This window comes from Egretta garzetta, unplaced genomic scaffold (genome assembly GCF_000687185.1).
Source record: "Egretta garzetta isolate BGI_Z169 unplaced genomic scaffold, ASM68718v1 scaffold98, whole genome shotgun sequence".
In the NCBI taxonomy this organism is placed as follows: Eukaryota; Metazoa; Chordata; class Aves; order Pelecaniformes; family Ardeidae; genus Egretta; species Egretta garzetta.
The window spans coordinates 1,247,251-1,268,711 of NW_009260611.1; the positions used below are offsets into that span (position 1 = coordinate 1,247,251).

General features: G+C 40.4%; 1 protein-coding gene across 1 annotated transcript in view; it reads left to right on the plus strand.

The window, feature by feature from the left end:
- The window catches only part of SGCG (sarcoglycan gamma), a 75,822-nt gene extending 58,255 nt beyond the window's left edge, over window positions 1-17,567 (plus strand). The window contains exons 6-7 of the mRNA XM_009644885.1: window positions 15,781-15,904; window positions 17,394-17,567. Of these exons, the coding sequence (XP_009643180.1) occupies window positions 15,781-15,904; window positions 17,394-17,567 (298 nt within the window). The remainder of the gene's footprint in view (window positions 1-15,780; window positions 15,905-17,393) is intronic.
- The last annotated feature ends 3,894 nt before the right edge of the window (window positions 17,568-21,461 follow it).

A 21,461-nucleotide genomic window follows, 5' to 3' on the forward strand; every position in this document is an offset into this window, starting at 1 on the left:
ACAGACTGGAGAGTTGGGCGGAGAGGAACCTGATGAAGTTCAACAAGGGCAAGTGTCGAGTGCTGCACCTGGGGGGGTTGAACGCCATGCACCAGTACAGACTGGGGGCTGACCTGCTGGAAAGAAGCTCTGCTGAGAGGGACCTGGGAGTCCTGGTGGATGACAAGCTCACCATGAGCCAGCAGGGTGCCCTTGTTGCCAAGAAGGCCAATGGTATCCTGGGGTGCATTAAGAGGAGTGTGGCCAGCAGGTCACAGGAGGTTATCCTCCCCTTTTACTTTGCTCTAGTGAGACCTCATCTAGAGTACTGTGTCCAGGTCTGGGCTCCCCAGCTCAAGAACTACTAGAGGGAGTCCAGAGGAGGGCTACAAAGATGATGACGGGACTGGAGCATCTCTTCTATGAGGAAAGGCTGAGGGAGCTGGGCTTTTTTAGCCCGAACAAGAGAAGACTGAGAGGGGATCTCATAAATACTTACAAATACCTTAAGGGTGGATGTCATGAGGACGGAGACAGACTCTTCTCAGTGCTGTCCATCAACAGAACAAAGGGCAATGGGCACAAACTGAAGCATAAGAGGTTTCAGCTGACTATGCAGAAGAACTTCTTTACTTTGAGGGTGACAGAGCAGTGGAACAGGCTGCCCAGGGGGGTTGTGGAGTCTTCTTCTTTGGAGATATTCAAAACCTGCCTGGACGATGTCCTGTGCAACCTGCTTTGGGTGAACCTGCTCTAGCAGGGCGGTTGGACTGGATATTCTCTGGAGGTACCTTCCAACCTCTGCCACTCTATGATTCTGGGATTCTGTGATCTGCTCTTCTACTCTGTCTGGGAGACTTTCCACAGGAAACTGGAGCAGCAATTTTCCTGGAAGAACTCCCTTTCGTGATTTTTTTTCTTCACAACTCACATACCCTTGTCCCTAGGTCCAAAGTAGATTTTCCATCCCACTTCACCGTGTTCTCTCCATGGTCACGCAGGTAAAACCACAGGGTGGCCCGTGGTGTGTATCCACCATATCCTTTCTCTTGAGCAGAGGGACACTTACTCCTAATAGCTGAGATACTGGTCCATACAGATGGGGAGTTGGACCTATCCTCTTCGAGTTGCTGGAACCCCTGGGACAGTTTTTTGGTCAGTTTTTCCATAGCCAAGATGCAGGCCCATAGGGAGAAAGGACTTTCTTCATATTGCTGGAGTTGGCCAGCCAATTCATCCATTATTTGTTCCTCTCCATCTTTCCAGGTCATTACTGCCAATGAGCTGGCATGCAATGATGGTGCGCTCCATACAAAATTCTGCCACATGGGTTGTGTGCACCTGACTTCATCTGGGTCTTTGGATAACTGCTTGTTGTTCAGGTCATCATAAATCACCTCCAGCATGGCTAATTCCCTCAGGTACTGGATACCTCTCTCCATGCTGGGCCACTTGCCTGGGTGACATGTAACATCTTCCTTAAAGGGATACTTTTCCTTCACACCTGACAGGAGTCACCTCCTGAGGCTGAGGGCTTGTGCCCCTTTTCCAATTGCTTTGTCAATGCCGCCTTCCCCAGAAAGGCATCCCAGCTGCTTGGTTGCCTACCCTCTAATTCCAGGCTACTGGCCCCATTATCCCAGTATTGGAGCAGCCAGCTGACAATGCGGTCACCTAGACGACGACTGAAACCTTTTTACATACCTTGCAGATCATTCAGGGATAGGGATTGAGTGGTTACCGTCTCATTTATGGGTTCTGCCTCTTCCTCCTCCTATTCTCATGATAGACCTGGTTCATCTTCATCCCTTAGAAAATGAGCCGATTTTCTTGTGTATTTCTTCTTCTGTATAGGGGCAACTGATACCAGCGCAGCTTGGTTCTCTGGTTCAGCCGCAGTGCCTGTCACCAGGGTTTGAGTAGCTGCAGTGCATGTCACCAGGGTTGGAGTAACCACAGTGCCTGTCACCGAGATTGGAGTAACTGCAGTGCCTGTCATGGGGTTCGGAGTATAGATAGCATCATCATAGAAAATCTTGAATTGGAAGGACCCATAAGGATCATCAAGTCTAATTTGAGTAGCTGCAGTGCCTGTCGCAGAGGTAGATCTCTGGATGGTATTCTTAAATAGTTTAACCCTGAACCACATTGAGGAGACATAGCAATAGAAAAATTCTGGTTTTAACATCCCAAGGAGATTCTAAATTATGAAGAACTGTTGTAACTAGCCTGAAGGAGAAGGGGAATGTGAAGGAGCAGGGGAAAGTGTTCCCTCTTGTCTCTTGCATAAATTGGCTCTCCAAGGAGAAAAGGTAATTATTAATAGTTTCCGAGAGGTGGCTCCTGAGGTACAGAGATGACGGCAATGCCAAGTACAAATACCAGATTAGTCTTACGACCAATAATTTTATCCTATCACAAACTAGAGTTACACAGTGCAGCAAAATGATAACCTTGATCCAGCTCCCAGCAGTGATAAACAGCACAACAGGGGACATATGCAGCAAGTAAGGTGTTACGTAACACAACTTTGAGAGCAATCACAACAACTTTGAGAGCAAATAAATCAACATCATGACCAGCAACTATTAAACCAATACAGTGAATGCTTATAACAAATTCGCCTTAATATGCTCTGTCATTATCTCAACCCTTCGAGCCCCACATTGGGTGCCCAAAAGGACCATTGTAGTTTAACCTGGCAGGCAGCTAAACACCACACAGCTGTTCACTCACACTACCTCAGTAGGATGGGGGAGAAAATCAGGGAAAAAAAAAGGTAAAATTTGTGGGTTGAGATAAAGACAGTTTAATGGGACAGAAAAGGAAGAGAAATAACAATAACAATAATAATAGTAATAAAATAATAGAGAAAATAAGTGATGCACAGTGCAATTGCTCACCACACACCGACTGATACCCAGCTAGTTCCCAAGCAGCAGTCACCACACCCTGTCCAACTCCCCCCAGTTTATATACTGAGCATGATGTCATACGGTCCGGAATATCCCTTTGGCCAGTTTGGGTCAGCTGTCCTGGCTGTGCATCCTCCCAGCTTCTCTCTGGCAGGACATGAGAAGTTGAAAAGACCTTGGCAGGTGTAAGCACTACTTAGCAACAACCAAACCATCAGTGTGTCATCAACATTCTTCTCATCCTAAATCCAAAACACAGCACTATGTCAGCTACTGGAAAGAAAACTAACTCTGTCCCAGCCAAAACCAGGACAATATTAAAAAAAAAAAAATTACTTGATGGCAGATTTCAACCTGGAAGACAAATTTATGAAAATAAAGACTCATAATGAAAATACCAACCAGATTTTTGCAACAATGATGCAAAAAGTGTTATTATATGAGAAAAATTTTATAATAAAATAAGTTATTTTATAATATCATTAGAGTCACGTGAAAAAGACAGCCATACTGGAAATATGTGTGATGTGCCACATACAATCACATTCACTGGGACCTTGGCCATTGTCGTGGTTTAACCCGGCTGGCAACTAAGCACCACGCAGCCGCTCGCTCACTCCCCCCTCCCTCAGTGGGATGGGGGAGAGAATCAGGAAGGGAAAAAAAGTTAGAGCCATGGGCTGAGATAAAGACAGTTTAATAAAAGAAAATAATGATAATAGTAATAATGAGAATGGTAACAGAATATACAGAATGTACAAAACGAATGATGCACAACACAATTGCTCACCACCTGCCGACCAATGCCCAGCTCATCCCGAGCCACGATCAGTCCCCATTTTTAATTACCTGGAGACTCAGCACATCATAAAATTGAGGTCATCACAGAGACCTCTTTTGAATTAGCTCTGCTTACCACTCTTTTATCACAACTGTCAGTCTTGAGAGAAGCTTCTATTTTAATCATATCTCAGTTCTGATCTTTGTTCTTCATTCCTTCAACAGCTCTTCATTGAGTGACCCGGGACAAATAGGCAAAAACAACTCAATATTTAAGAGGGATGGAAAACTAGTAAATAACTAGACTGTAGTAATCATATCTGCTATGTTTTTGAATAGGCTATAAATGTTCATTTAAATTGCTTTTATAGTCTTTTCAAAGTACCATTAAAACTGGCAAGTGTTTTACTCTCTTTTTAAAAGAATATGTAAGTGCATTTGTCCTAGAACTTTGAACATTCCTGTTGTATTGCTTACATAAAATAAGTTCTGTTAACCAAAACCTTGGGAACTGGAAACATCTGTTATTCAAATCTGGCTTTGTATTTGTGCTTGTGCACAGAGATCACCCCCAAACCATAAGCAGTGTTGCTGCCTGCTGTGCTTATGCTGAACAATTCCCTTCAATCCAGATTCTCATAACTGAGCTTTACTGCAATCATCTGTGGCCCCTCATTTCAGATTTAGAACATGAGTAGGGAACAAATCTGGAACACAGACTATTTCAAGAAATAAAAATACAAAATTTTTTTTTTAATTAAAGGAAAATATGTTGAATAACATACCAGCTGACATCTTCAAGAACAGGAAATACTCCCAACATTTAAGAATGCCACCCAAAAAGACTGGAGTGCCCTTTATCCTTGATCATTTCTAGCATAAGACAAGATAAACTAGAAAACACCCAATAGACTTATTTATTTAAAAATCAACTACACTTCCTATGCATATGGAGTAAGGTTATAAACAAAAACAAACAAAAACCCCCTCATCTGTATCTGTCTAACACTTTGGTTGACCCTAAATTATTTTTTCACTGGTCGTGTGCGTGATTAAGCTGATAACTCAGCACATGCTTCTGGTTACCATTCAGCTCTTACATACTCAGGCTGCAATCATGCAACAGAGTCCAAATGTAGAAGACCTCTGTATGCCCAGAATAAGCAGATGCATCTCCAATGCTCATCAAGATTTAGAACTGCCCTCTCTCTACAAGCAGAAACACTCATTCACAATTCATTCATTCACTGAGGTGGGGAGGGATCCTCCCACAAACCACCCACACAGATGCATTTTCGGAGAGACTGATACAACTGAAGCATGGCCCCAGGGGTTTACAACTACTCAGGCGGATAGTTCAGGTATAGCTGTCTACATCAGATCTCATCACCTCTTGGTGGAAGGCAACAGGTACTGTTAGGGCATGTTACATTTCATCCTAACAGAGACATCTAAAATAGATCAGATTAATTATGCCCTAGCAGTGCTTATTTCTCTCTACTCATTTTGAAGGGTGCACAGGGGATCACCTACACTCCTTACTGTATAGGCAACTACATTTGTTCGGAGGAATCGTGCACTTATCAACTATGCCATGTTTGGTTAAGCTCTGAAGAAATGAAAATTCATCTTGAGAAACAAGGCCATGCACTGTGCTGGGAAATGTTCAAATCCCAGAGTAAAGCTTTTCCACTTGTAACCCTATATTCCATAAATTAATCTAAATTGTTAATCACAGTTTATATAACCTTGCAACTAGGATTAGCAAATGCTGCCAATTACTGGCTCTTGTTTGATATCAGGCACAAGGTAATGAGTCCTTCCAAGCTAATAATTAGCTTGGAGGCCCTGGCCATGCTAGAACTTTTATTTTTTCAGGGAAGTCATGACACCATCATATTTACCTAAAAAAATGTCTTTTCTTTCTAAGTTGGCAAAAATCCATAGTTGTCTTATACTCACTAAAGACTTTGAGAATTTAAAAAAACACTCTTAATGTTTTCAGTGCTGTCAATTTTCTGAATCTCTTCTTTCATCAAAACCTTCTGCATATCTTCTGCATCAAGTTCGGACTTCTTTTTTATACTAATCTTGATAATTGTGCATCAGCCTCCCATGCTTGTACTTACATGCATATTTATTATCTTCTACAGCTATTCCATTGACTCCAGCAATTCTTGTTCTGAGGGTTGTTCTGGTTTTCTGTACTGCTCTGCACTGCTCATCTCCAATGTCTTCCTGTAATTTACTTCTTTCTTAAAGCTTACAAATCTGCAAATTTGTATCAGGAAAACAGCACAATCTCTCTTTTCTTCTAATCTTGGGTCATCAGACTGCCTGCAGCCTGAAGCAGAAGAGAGGATGAAAACCTGATTTTGTTTGTGCTTTTCTTTCATGGAGTTCATAACAAACAAGTCATTAGAGGACAGCAATCCAGTCTGGTTTCTTGCGTCCTTCAGCTCTGATGTGCAATACTTAAAATTTAGTCACCCTGATTCAGCAATAGAGCAAGTAAAAGACTTGATTCCATATTGAAGATGTTTGAGTTCTAAGATTATAATAAGTCCATGGATAAAATAATTTAAATATAGATATATTGGATACGTGGATAAATTTATCTGTGGACAAATCAATTTATCCATAGAATCTGATTAATTATTATTTTATTTCTATCCAACTATTGTCTAATGTGAAACACACAAAGAGTCTAAGAATCCATTACTGGGGTGGCTCAAGATTCTGTAAGGTCATTATAACATTGTTTTAGCTTTAGAAAGTTCATTCTCTATCCTTAGTTGACCGTAGTGAGTATTTCTGATCTGGCTTCTTGGTTTCTCCATTCCACATGGCTTTTCATTGGTATCAACGGGATTTTGTCATTTCACTGTGGCTCCCCTTCGTTCCAGCCAAGAGCAGTAAGCCCGGCTGTGTCACATATGATGACAGCTCCTTCCTGAGAGTCAGCAGACAGGGAAATATGAAAGTGGTCCAATGGTCTTTTTTTCTCCCTCCAGACTTGAGAACTCAACCCTGAAGTAGTTGAGTAATGAAGTGCTGCTTACCAACAGAGACATCTGGGAGGGGAATCTAATAACCTTTGTGCCCTCCAGAAATAATTGACTTAACCTTATTTGTATTTTCCAAAAGGAGTTATTTTTATAAAAGGAAGAATCCTGCAGCAATATTATACACACAATAGAAAAGCCCTGTACTGCTATTAGTAGCCCTCTTGTAACAACTGCCAGTGCTTCACACATTAGGACTGTCAGTATGTCAGTATGTAAATGTCAAGAACATTATTGTCCCAAGAAAGAAGACTACCAGAAAAAGCAGAGCCTACTACATCCTCGTGTAATTATTTCAGAGTAGCTCTGCTGTTACTGAAGTATTTGGGATGTTTCAGTGGATTCCAATGTGCATTTGTGACTATTTTTTAGAGGTCAGCAATGTTACAAACTGCCAGCAAAGCCCAGCACATTTTGAGACTTTCCCAAGGCATTGGAGACAAAATGATAGACCTTCCAAAATTACATTTTCATTAATGCGTTTAAGCAATAAGCAGAAGAGAGTGAAGGAAAAAGTGACTCTTAAAATCAAATTACAACAAATTGCTGTTATTTTATATTCTCTAAATTGCAACATAGCGCCACTGAAGATTTTAAAAAAGTTTCAGAAGTACTAGAAAAATGAAGTGCTTTATGTACAGCTGCTTCATTCTAGCCAAATAATTTTTCTTTAATTCAGTTCCTATGTATGTACACTCACCTCTAAACAGACACCCTCACAATATGTTTCTCTGAATTCAATTCTACCCTATTTATTCTCTTCTGATATTATCAGACAACTTTTCTGCATTTTCACAGTGGTGGTGATCTTCTTTTTCATTACTGGCACAGTAATTTCATTTTGGAGAGGTATTAGCCTTGGCATACTTAAGTTAAAGTACAGTTCTAATATTAAGCTGTATCTTGTACTACTTTAAGTTTTCCTGTAAATTTGTCTGCAGTGAAACAGCCAGATGCACTTGGAAGAAACTGCAGAGAAGTTTTTTTCATCTTAAATAATTGTTATTTAATTTTAAATCATTAAAAACGTACTGGTTTGCATATTACATTTTATTGTGGCATAAATAATAGCCTAACTTGGGATTCAGTATAAAAAAGCTGCAGGTATTGCCATTAGTCTTATTGAAATAGAATACGTGTCCTGATGCAGTCTACTCCCAGGAGCAATAGCCCTTGGAAAAGGTTTTCTCTGAACTATCCTACAAAAATCGGGATGATGTTGTGTAACCACTGACCAACTAATGGACTTGTCAGGGAAAATGGATGCTGTTTTTCAGTCAATTTTTTTCATTGCAGTACATTTAGTTTAACTCAGTGAAGCTCAGACTTAGAGTATCAAAGTGAATGGAAGAACTATGGAAGACAGCATCATACAGGTAGGAAGCAGTTATTCCACCTTTAAATGAAGAAATTCCATGTGTGTGATGCAAAATGGGACATTTTAGAAAGAAAAATCAGTCAGCATTTGAAAGATTTACAGTAGTTATGTCAAATAGGAATTTTGTGCCAAGGCTTGACTAATTGTGATGTTTCCATTACTGTGCAGAAACTGATCAGGGAAGAAGATTTAATGAGTCATTAGTATTTTGTATTTTTTGACATTCAGTAAGAGCTATCAGAGTTTACTGTTGAACACTAATACTTCCCTGTCCTTAAGATACACACAGTTGTTGGAACATGCTGTGAAACTCATCTTTCCTGTTTGCAAGAAGATGTAATTTTAGGAGCCATTCCAAAGAAAATAATTTTACAAAACAAAACAGAAACAAGGCATATACTGAGACTGAGATCTGTCCTGTTGTTTTGTCCTTCTTTGCCTTTGGACCTGCTGGCAAACAACCAAAAGCCACAAGGCAGAACACCAAGATTTGGGTAATCGTATTCTTCTTGCTACATCCTGATCACCCTTCCCACTTGCTTGACCTCAAAACAGCAAGCTGCTGGGAGGTAAGTGAATATGGGTGGGAATTGGCAGCTGGCATTAGTGTGTGCCTGCTGCTCACTACCCACCTCTACAGCTCCAGCTTAGTTTTGCTCAGCTCATGTCAACAGGAGTCCAGCTTCCTCATAGAGAGTATGGTTTGAAATTCTGTATATTGGACTATAAATAAATGCTGACAATCTCTTTTTCCTGTGAAACTAGTGCATGCTCTGGCTATGGTTTACTGTCTTACAATGTCTAGCTGCATTGCCAGTGAATTAGACTGCTTTCAGACTAATCAAAAAGCCAATATACTCTTATTGCCTTTTAAAGGTTAACATGCATTCAAAGAGCAGAGCTGAAAGCAGACACCTACAGAGAACGAAGGCCAATTAAGCCCACAGAATCCTCCAGGTTGCTTTTTTGACTTTCAAGACATTAGTTCCTTGACCAGTTAAAGAGACTCCTTTTCCCCCTTTTTTCCTCACGGCTTTTTTTTTTTTTCTTCATTTCTTACCTTTTCTATTCTTCTGGTGCTCCACGACCTCCAATCACTGCCTAATTTAATTTCAGTTCCCCTTTCACCTTTCCAAAGTCAGGCTTGAACTCAAGGGGAAGTGTTCATGGCAAGACTCCTTTCTGCACACCAGAGGCATATGAGGGTTTATTCCTTACTTAACAATGTGAAAAAGCTGTTTTGGTTATGTGCCAACAGCATCTAATGCTATATACCCCATTTTCACAGCCTGTCCCCTGTGCAGCTTCAGTGCTTCTGCATCTTTGTAGACTGTAGTAAGACCTGTAGCTATTGCTCTCCTAACTCTTCTTGTTTCTCTCAAAGAAATAAAGTAGGAATGAAAAGATGTATATATATATTCATAATCTCAGGAGAGGGTGAGCCTAGTCTTGGAAGTACACAAGCACAGGCAGAGTTGCACAGTGCTTACTTTCACAGGAATGCAGGCTTGCAGGATCAGATCTTCAGTGCAATAACTGGCAACCTTATTCAACTCACTGCAATGGCTTTATTTGGCCTCAGAACAGTTTAGTCAAAGCACTTCGTTTTTTTTAAAATGTTTTCTAACTCTGGGAAGTCACCGAGATTGTTTACTGAGAGGTGCGTCAAACAGACATGTACTCAGAAAAAGAGAGCAGGAGACATCCTTATCAGGTTTGATTTTACCATCTTCATGAAAGTTCAAGGGAAACGGGAACAATATGTACATACACACCAGTGAAGAAAGTACCATTATTCCAGGTCCAGCTCTTCTGACTTAAATTTTCCGTATCTCCTTTTTTCTTCATATTTCTTCTTTTTTCTTCATATTCTTCAGTCTCTTCTCTAATACTGTATTTCCCATACACACTCCCATGTCAATGTCTAGGAACAAGCAGCATCTTCAGCCCTATGAAGATTAAATGGCAGAAAGAAAGGGGTGTGGGATCTTTCACTGTCTTCTGTCCCTTCATTTGACTTTCTTCTTAAATCAAACCTTAATATAGATATTTATTTGGCCCTTTTGCATGGGTCCTTTTAATTATACTAAAGCACTATGGGAGGAAGACTGAGCCTATTAGAGAAGTGGAAGTGATGGATTAGTATATTTTATGAAGTCTCATAAAAATCAATACCAGAAAGCTTTGTGAAAAACTTTTAATGAAAAGGCATTATAAACTAGCTAGCATTTAGGTTCTGCCTGGGCAGACCTCATGTTCTTTCAGTGTTTAAAATGGCTTCACAAAAAAACCCCTCCATATAGGTGGACACCAGTCCAATATCTTATTAATGATCTAACATACTGCTGTGAAATAATCTGATATAAAGTAAAATAAATCAAGTCCAGTATATTTGACATTTTATTTTCTCCTGTGTACAAGGGCCCTTTTTTTTAATTAAAGATGACTCAGGGCTAAAATACATGGGTGTTTCTCTTTTACTGATACAAGAACATATTTAATTAAAATACTTAATAAACTACACACTGCTAAATTCTTTACCATACCTTTAATACTTTAGTGCCAGGTTTACATTTCATAAAATCTTCTCTGTATGGTAAAATTGATCAGGCTATTTTAACAAAAAGCAAGGAAAAAGAAAAAAAGGAGTTAGCTGCAGGTATGTATGGGCACACCAGTTGCTGGGTGCACCACAATTTTAGAGGCAGTGTCCATCTACCTGTCCAGTCCACTTACAGTAACCCTGGTCTTCCTCAGGTAGGTGCTGGGAGGAATGAGTACATCTGGAGAACTATCTAAAGTCATACCCAGCTGAACTCAGGAGAGATACTGACTCCTAAGATGGAAAGGAAAAAAAGTGGCCAGAAGAAAGGAATAAACTATTCCCCAAATTCACAAGAGCAAGCTGGTTCCTCTGTCCTTCTCTAAGAGTCAAGCAATCCCTCACTGTGGTAGGAAACTTGGGCTCCAGAAGACTGTGGCACTCTTTCTGCAGTACTAAAACCAGCTTTTTAATGCATTGTGGTACTTGTAAGACCAGCAAGGTATCCTTCCATCTCCTGCCAGAACAGGATGAAAGAAGAGTTCAATATTTCTGCAGCATGCACCGGCTGAGAAAGGACATTCGAAGTCAGGGTTCAGCTCAGCTGCTTCTTTACCACAACTGCAGCAGGTTGTCACGCCTCTCACATCCTCCCTAAGCACAGCCAACTGGGATATTTCTGGTGATCTGGTCCCCACGAATTAGCAACATGCTTGTAGGAAAGGGTGGGAATCTCCAAGCCTGTATGTTGTTGGGACAGTTTCAGATCCAGAGCCGGGATGCTGTCCAGATTCCCTCAGAAGACTTTCACACAGTCCTTCATAAATTATTCTGCACACGTCAGCACCAAATTTCCTTGGCAGCCAGCCAAGACAGTATAGTTGACTTCAAGAACTATCTTACTAACAAGGAAGAAGACAGTGATAAAAATATTATCTTCCTTGTAATCAGTTGCTTTAGCTGCAGTGGGCTGCTGGAGGGCAAATATCCAGCAGATGACCGAGCTATGAAATATTAGCAGGGACCACTTACTCCCCCACTCCCCTGCCCTTCATTAGCGGAGACAGTGCAGTTTCCCTGCACTTTGCCAACAAACCTCCAGGTGGCTGCAGGGATCGACATGAAGGACAGGAAGGCAAAATACTTGCTCTGCAAGTGGGCTGAGGTATTGTTTCCATTGCTTCATATTCTCTGGATACGTCTACATGAGTGTTTGAATTTAAAATTAGGAACGTGCTTTCGATGGACATCTCCCAACTGCCTGAGCTCCCCAAATTTTGCTTCTTATTGTGGACTGTTTGGGGCACATGAACAGCTTTATGTTTGGATTAAATTAATCTTTAATTAAATTAAACTTTTCTGGGCGTCCAATCTTCAGAGTCAGGCAACAGCTAGTCCAGAGGACTCCTCAGAACACATATAATGGGGGTGCCAGGTCCTTGGCATCGAATGTTGTGCTGTCCCGATCAATTCTTCTTGCACCACACCACTTGCTAATATACCCCTGGCATAGCTACCACAGTACCTAGAAGCTACTCTTAAGTACAGAATCCATCTTCCCAAATGAGATACAGGCTGTGACAGATGTCTCATTTAGGACAGCACATTACATAGATTAATTCCTCTAGATGATAAAGATCCTTACTCCATTCTGTTAAGTGTAATTTATATGCCTGCAATTTAAAAAAAAAGATAAAGTGACTGGTAACAATACATTCCCTCATCACTCTACTGCCTGAATTCAAACAAACACTAAAAAAGGACCAAAACCTCTTAAGATGATCAAGTTCTGTCCTCTGAGCGTCCATGCACCCTCCAGCATTTGCAAATGAATTCTTCTTTTGCCAAGACCTTTGAGGGGTGCACATCAACATTTTGCTTAGCCCAGCATACTCTCTTCCTCCTTTTTATTGCCTAGGGACTAGATCTTGAAACTTTCTTATCAGCCATTATCTGCACACGGTCATGTCTCTTCTTCATGACTGACCAAATCATTCACAGTGCAGAGCAACTTCCTCCCATCACCTGTTCACTGATACATTTTTAAAAAGGGGACATATGTCTTTATTAACATCTATTTAAAACATCACCAGTGTTAATAACTGCAGTGCTCTATTCACATCTTTCAGAGACACCCAGAGTTCATGCAAGTATCTCCATCAGTCAGCTCTTCTGCTAGGGCAGTTCTGTGGTCCTCAGACTCTTAAGCATACAGGAGAAGTTCAAACCTGCCCACCAGTGACAAACTGAAAGTGTCTCAGGGCCAGGACCACTGAAGAACTTTAGATGACTTTAAGGTCAATGTCTAAGGGGCTGAGGAAGACACATGTCTTCAGGACCAAGTGGGGACTGAGAAGGGACATTCAAAGTCAAGGTTCAACTCAGTCATGTCATTTCTACACTAGGTGCCTGTTTCCCTTTTGTTACATCTGGACTTGAGGCACTGAACCTCTGAATGCTGCATGAAGAAATACAGCATTAGTGCTATTGAGTGTTGCCTTTGCTTTAAAATCACTGCTTAAGCTTCACTGCAGTTTCCATTGCCAGGAAGCTCCAATGACTTAATTAGGTAAATCTACCCTTAGTTAACCTAGAAACAGGACTTGTATAAACAGCAGAAATTTAGGACTGTGATTAATATAGCAAATGTAATTCTGCCATGTCATTTAAATTATATGTAAGTCATACCATAAATCTGTAAATGTTTCCGAAGTCTGTAGGCTGCTTGCCAGCATTAATTTTGGTAGAAAGAAAGAAATATTTTCTCCAGTGTTTGACTGCTTTTCGAACTCCAGGTCTGATACACTTTTCAAAAATCTGTCCCAGTCTGACTTCTTGTAATACTCAATAGAGCTTAAAAATAAAAATTTATGCCTACATATAGATTATTTACATAGATGGAATACTTTACAGAAAAACATAAGCTATTTCAATATTTATAGCTTTTTGCTAAAACAAACTAAGGCAACAGTTGTATTCAACTACCTTGACACTGACTTATGAAAATATATTAAACTTTGAATATTAAAAATACAAACTTTGATTTATTTTTTTTTATTATATAATGCATAGAAATATGCATTGGAAAACAGTCCCATGAAGCAGACCTCACATGTAAATCACTCAGGGAAAAATTGATTTCCAATTTCATAGAAGTGTAAATCTAGGGATCTAAATCAAAAAGTCATATAAAAGTTGTTAAATCACAAACACTGCTTGATAAAGATTACCAATACTGTGCTAGATGGCTGATGCCAAACAGACTCGTACTCGTGCCCTTGTACTCAGCATGATCATGACAGAAGTTTGTACCATCTCAGAGTCATGGGATAAGGCATCAAACTGTTTTATGGGTATGGTCCTAATATGCAACCATGATGCAGTTATCCATTGTTAGGAATTTAAATTATCAATCTGGTGTTTAAACTAATTGAAGGTGACTAACCCAGGAGAAGTCGGGGAGAGGCAGATCATAGAAACATAGAGTCATAGCATGGTTTGGGTTGGAAGGGATCTTTGAAGATCAAAGAAGATAGAATCTCCTGTTACCTCTGGCCAGCAGTGATAAGCTAATATTGCCTGAGTTGTTTTCAGATTTGGGGATAAAAAATGAAGTTTCAGTGACTGTGCTTGACTGTGCTTAAGTATCATGGGTCTAGGTTTTAAGATATCAGCCAGATTTAGCTTCTTCAGAACTCTAGGATACAACTGAAGTGTCTCACAAGCACAAACTGACTGCTTTTAAATTCTAATTTTAATGAAGTAACTGCAAAAAAAAGGAAGAACTGAAGCAGCCTGAGTAAATGAAACCCATCAGACAGCTACATCAGGATTGTGTGTGAAATCGTCTCATTCCTTTAGCATGTGATTGGTGGTCAGCATCTGGACTTACTATTGGATGCATACCTAGTAAAGGACCTCCTGGGGCACGGTCCTCCACTCATCCAGATCGGTGACTGTTGAGCACACACGGAGCCAACATAGCATCTGCTGGGAGCGTGTGCACATACGTGTGCACTGACACGCACACCCTCTGTGCTTCCAGAAGTCACATGCAGACCTGGGAATGGGGACCCAGGTCTCAGTTCTGCGTTATGGATGAAGCCCACATTATTTTATATGTGTCCATACAGAATAGAGAAGGAAACATGGATGTTAAGTAAACTGGGACCACCAGTTGATTCATTTTCTCTAACCTTAATATTCACCTATTTAATGTTAGTTGATAGTATAAAATTCAGGCTGGTGTCATCAGGAAGGGTGAGCCATTATTCAGGAACAAAACTGAGTAGGTATCAACTCTGATCCTGTGGTGTTCCCAGTGCCTCCAGACGAAGCAGTTCTAGGTAATGGTCAAAAGAAGCAATGTAATCACTGGCTGGTTGCTGAGCTCGGGGGTTTTCTTTCCTTCTCATAATTTTTAATTAATACTTCTATCCCTGCTATTATCGTGGAAATGATACCAAAATTCTGAAGAAACAAAGCCCTATCTCTTTGGAAAATAAAAATCATTAATCCTGCACAGCTGACCCGATGAGGTGATTATTTAGCTAATACAGTACCTTCCTGCCATCTTGTGGCACTGTAGGGTTTGCAACTTTCTGTTATATTGCATAATTTTTATTTCAAATGAAGTTACTGTTTTTTAAGTTTCAGATGCCATCTAGTTAAACAGCACACATGCCTACTCAGTGAAATCTTGGTCTGACTGATGGTAGTGTCAAAACTCTTGTTGATTAAAATCTTCCAGACTGCACTAGTAGTATTAATTTCAATATCTTATTATGTCAAAAATGAAAATAAATTAAAATTAAAGAATGTAAAAATGGGTGTCAGTTTTAAAGAATAAATTACTGTTATACTGAAATTACTGGAGGTTATCTCTGGAATAATACCTTGTGTTTGTATTATGAATTCATCTATATTTTTCATTTGGGATACTTCGGTGTTTTTAAATAGCTACCTCCTTTTTCAAGTCTGCCTGAAGAAAAAAGAAGCCACATCTTTTATATGATTTCAGGCAAGATCCTTCAAGTGCTTGTTCAAAGTTAGCTTATTTTTCAAAAATAAAGGAACATATAAAAAATGGGCCACTGTCAGATTTCCTGCTCCTGCTTTCAGGCTGGAATCACCGACTCGATCTTTGAGCATGGATGCACCACGAGGAATTAATATCAAAGCGCAAGCTGGGAATATTGAAGCTCTTTCCCAGATGGATATCAAACTACACAGCAGTGATGGTGTGGTGAGTACAAGCCCTTCTGTTTCCATAACTATCATTGATCTTGCTGTCTGAATATAACTAATAACCTCAAGTCTTTTTTCAAGTTCTGTTAATTTAATTCCTCAGATTATAGGAGATAGGATATTAAAATTAATGGCACCAATAAGACAACTTCTATTTATGGGTCTGATTAAATAATACTACCAATTGACATAATGTCATATTAGCTTAGAGAAATGCTTTCTAATAAAACTCTGATAGTGCTCAGCTCCCCACCAGCACAGTGATCCCCAGGCAGCCCAGCAGGGTGCTTGGCCCAGAGGGTGACACTCAGACACAGAATTGCTAAATTAAGGAGTGAAGCTCTGCAGACATCATTATGAGCTGTCCCATCAGTAACAGCATGCAACATGCAGCAGCCTGTTTATCCCCTCTGCGAGGCAGTACCATGCCAGTTCTTCCACAGAACTCCAGACCAGCCTCTATGGGGCAGTAGCGCCCATGCCCCTCTCTTTGGTGTACAGGCAGGGGCCCCATCTCTTATCATAGAACCATATAATGATTTGGGTTGGAAGGGACCTTACAGATCATTTGGTTCCACCCCCCCCTGCCATGGGGAGGGACACCTTCCACTAGATCAGGTAGCTCAAAGCCCCATCCAACCTAGCCTTGGACACTTCCAGGGAGCAGGCATCCACACCTTATCTGGGCAACCTGTTCCAGTGCCTCACCATCCTCACAGTAAAGAATTTCTTCCTAATACCTAATCTAACTCTACCCTATTTTGGTTTAAAACCATTAACCCTCATCCTATCACTACACTCCCCCATAAAGAGCCCCTCCCCATCTCTCCCGTAGGCCCCTTTTAACTACTGGAAAGCTGCTATAAGGTCTCCCCACAGCCTTCTCTTCTCCAGGCTGCTCAGCCTGTCCTCACAGGGGAGGTGCACCAGCCTGATCATCTTTGTGGCCCTCATTTGGACTCGCTCAAGCAGGTCCATATCTTTCTTATGCCAGGGGCCCCCGAGCTGGACGTGGTACTGCAGGTGCGGTCTCACAAGAGCAGAGTAGAGGGGGAGAATCACCTCCCTCAACCTGCTGGCCACACTTCTTTTGATGCAGCCTAGGATGTGACTGGCTTTCTGGGCTGCTAACGCACGTTGCCAGCTCATATTCAGTTTATCACCCACCAATATCCCCAAGTCCTTCTCCACTTGTTGTCCAGCCTGTATCCATGTTTGGGATTGCCCCGACCCAGGTGCAGGACCTTGCACTTGGCCTTCCTGAACTTCATGAGGGCTCTGCTAAGGAAGAGGATGGGCAGCAGCTTATCCCTCTCCCATGTTCCAGTGTCTGCCAAGAGCCTAGACCTCAGAGCAGCTTTGTATATAACAAGTCTGGGTAAAAGGCAATTCTTAAACCACTGCTGAGACAAAGTTGAGTTGGTTTATGGCACGCTATTGCATTATTATCTCTAATGAGCCCATTTGTCCTGCTTTCTCCCATGCAGCTTTTGCTCGATGCTGAAACTGTGCGGCTGCCCAAATTGCCTGAGGGTACAAGGGGTGGATCCGGTATTTCTCAGGGGCTTTATGAAATCTGCGTGTGTCCGGATGGAAAGCTCTACTTGTCAGTGGCCGGCGTGGGCTCCACTTGCCAAGAATACAGCCGTGTCTGCCAGTGAGGCACCAGAAGAGGCGGCACAACCCCTTGCTAGTCTGAGTTTTATATTATTGCTAAAGAGCATTACCAAAAGCAAAATTTTCAGAATTTTCAAAAACAAAGTACTTCAGTTTAGGAAACAAATCTGTATCTACAATTCTGGACTACAGGGTGAGAGGGGAAGAAGAGCACAAATGACATTTCGACTTCAGAAGAACGACTTGAATCAAATTATATGTTCTGTCAGTAACACTTTGAAAACAGCCTTACAGAGATCGTAAAAAAAAAAATAAAAGGAATATGTTTCCTTCCTGAACTATTATTCAATCAGATGATTATGTCATTGTTAATATTTTTGAGCTCTGTGTTTTTTTTCTCCCACTACATGTAAACACTTACTGCATTAGTGGGTGAAATTAAATTGAGGGGACTACTTGAACTATTTGCTAAGACAAAGCATTATTTGGTGAATTCAGAAAGTGCCAGCAAATGGTCTATGCAATTTTGTTCTTGCAATAACACAAGATATGAAAAATATAAGTTCTGTGTAAAAGGTATTAATTTGCTAATAGCTTTCTATTTTAATTTGGCAACATATATGCTGATTTGCTTATTACTGAGATTCATATAAAAATAACTAATACAAAAAGCTCCAGGAGTCATTTACACCTCCCTGTGGCTCAAATCTGTTTACTATACAACAGAGAAATATGTTAGTATATTTTATAATAGCAATAGTTTGTTGTACTGCCTGTACCATTGTACTCATTTAAACCCTTTTATATTTTAGGACATGCTAATTCAACAAGGCAATTTGTTCTGCCAGCTGGACTAGCAAAAAGAAAAAAAATCCTTAATGTGGCTCCAGATTGTCTGACACAAGGAACTGTCTGGGCAGTGGGAAAAAAAAATCGTTTTTTGCAGCCCACAAGATTCAATTAAGAGGACTATTTCATTTCCAACTGCAGCTGTTGACTGGTATTTCTGATCCTGTCAGAGTGGGATTCCATCACAAACAGAGAGAGTAAACTACTCTTTATTATTTTTTACATTATGACTTTGGATACAAAGTAAATGCTCACCAGAGTTGACAAACCATTTATTGACCTTGTAGAGGAACACAACTGCAGACCCATTCCCCTGTACAGCGTTGCACTGAACAAATAAATTGTTTGCACACCTCTGGGTAGCAGGACTTGTATTTAATAGTCTGTTGTTTAAACCTCATGGGTTTTGTAACTCCTTTGATTCTGTTTTGTATAGACTTGATACTATTACCCAGGTAGGAGCTGCTATCACATAGTGCCTTGGTGTCTCTTTACAGGAAGATTTTAACCCATAATCGTTATTAAACCACAGAATGTCCATCCTTTAGAGAAAAGAATCATCATCCTTAAAGGAGGAGAATCAGAACAAAAGAACAACTAAGACTATGCTGGTTTTTAAACTTGCTACTTCAGCTCTGGTGGACAAGCAAAGAAACCCCACACTCGGTTATGATCCCAGACACCCACAAAAGACCGAGCTGAGAAAGAGCCCCCAGTTAACAGTGCCCGCTCTTGTTGTGGTAAAGCCCTGGGTAGTCCCTGCCTCAAGGGCTGCCTTTGTAATTTATCCAACAAGTCTAATGCACAATACTGAAATTGCCCTTCATTAGCAGGGTGGAGCCCTCAGCAATTAATGCAAACTAGGAGAGCTTCAATAGGAAAAGTAGGAGACTTAAGCTTAGGCTGAGCTTCAGGCAAAAGAGGCAAGTGAATCAAGGTCTCCCATGTTATTTGGAGAGCGCTCCAATTGCTAACATGTTGCCTAAGGGAGAAGTAGGAAACCACACAGCTTCCATTTCTGAAATTCCCTTTTCCTGGGCTTAGACAGCTACCTTCAGGAGCGAGTCCAGGGCTGTTGGCCCTGAAGAGAATAATATATATATCTACAACTATATCTCTCTACTATCTCTCTCTGTATGTCTCAGCTATCTCTCTCTCTCTACAACTAAGCCCTCAGCTGAGGCAAGCTTTAATGGAAACCTGTCTTGCATTCCTTTAAAGTCAGTTTAGGTGGTTTCAGCTCCATGTGCAAGGCTTGGAAATCAAATTATGAGCAGACTAGCTTATTCACTGGATAGAAAGTATGAATATTAAAATAAAGGACAGCAAATTCCATTGCATGTGCCAGTTACCTAAAAACGGCTGCTATAAGTAACCTAGAGGGCTGTAATCTCTGCAGTCTTTTATAGATGTAGTACAACAGCAAAACTGGGACTTCAAGTCCCTAGAGAATTCAGCCACTGTCTCGTTTCAAAGGCATTTGAATTGTCATCATACCTATGTTTCTGACATCAAGGAACATACGCCCACTTCCACATGGTACCAAACTATTCATTCACCTGATCTAATCCCTGAAATGTTAGCCAGATACTCTAAATAAGTAAATTAGATACAACCTGCTTATTCTGCTGGCAATGGAAACATAGCATTTTAAGTTATGCTTTTTAAGCTTTTGTTTTGGAGGCACATTTTCAAATGTGATTTGCCAGTTAATACAGAGCAAGGGCTTGAATCCAGGCTTTCCATGTATCACAAGAGGAACCTAACACCTAAACTACCAGGTAACTGGAAGCCACTTGCTGCTGCAAGTTGAGTTGCTCTGGTTTAGTTAACATTTTTACAAAGCTGTGGTGTACAGCTAGCAAAATTGGGGTGCAGTTCCCTGGCTAGTAACGCTACCAAGCATCATGGTACCTCAGTTAGACACTGCAGTAACTACTGCCTTTCCTGTGGAGGTAAGCCTTTGGGACTTGCCTCAGTTCACAGGTGAATTCTGAGTAGTACAGAAAATTAAGCAGGCCAGCTCTATCCCCAGCTCTGCCATCATCCAAGTCACCAACCTGCCCCTCTTCATTGTTTAAACTTCATTCTTCTTTTCATCATGCTACAAAATTGACATTGAAAATACAGTTGCCTTACATTAAGTTGTGCAGGGTTTTTATAGCATGGATGGCAACTTCCTGTCACTGAAGAACATTTTTGGGATTTTTTCTTTTAGTTGTGGTTAGTGGAGAAACAAATTTTATGCTAAAATTAACACAGTGTAATCAGCTGGTGCTGTAGTCTGAATGTTGTTAATCTCAATATAGTTCATACATCACTAAATTATCATTTCTCCTATCTCCATGTGGATGTCCTTCCATGTCTCTTTAAGACTTTAAAATTGTTGTTTCTACTTGAGTCAAACTTCAGTAAATAGTTACAGATTAACAGAAAATTATGGCACAGGAAAATGAGAGCACACACTTCTCCAGTTTATTTTCAAAAATGTTATCCAAATGGAGGAAAAAAACCCCTATTACCCAGCATAGTGAACTGTACTTTTTGCATTTTTTCCCCTCAGAAAGAATTATTTACAGCAGTTCTTGTAACTGGTTGGAATTGTTACACAGTGGAAAAGTAAAAATATCAAAATGGTAGTAAAACTTCATTGGTGATTGCCCAAACACAACCCTCTATGTTTCCATTTCGCAGTCCTTTAGTATTGACGTTTGTCTATCTTTATATAGCTTTATGCAAAAGGCAATTGCAAGAATTATCTGAAAACCGAGTTCTTGAATAAACTTTGTACATTTTTAAAAGTCTGCTTCTCCTTTTGTGTTCAAATGAAACACAGCTTAAATGAATGTTTTCATTTTTAAAACAAAATTATCTTTCCAAGACTCTTAAGAAAAAGTGAAATGTACATTATGTAAAAATATGAGCAAAAATCTTAGCCACAACTAAAAGTTTACTTTCCAGAATTTAGAAAATGCTTTACAATTAAGTTTCATTGGACATCTAGAATTCCTTTGTCCTCATCTGTAGTAGATGAAAGTAAGCACAAAATTGTGCCAGTGCTACTGAATTAATCATTCAGAAAGCAAACC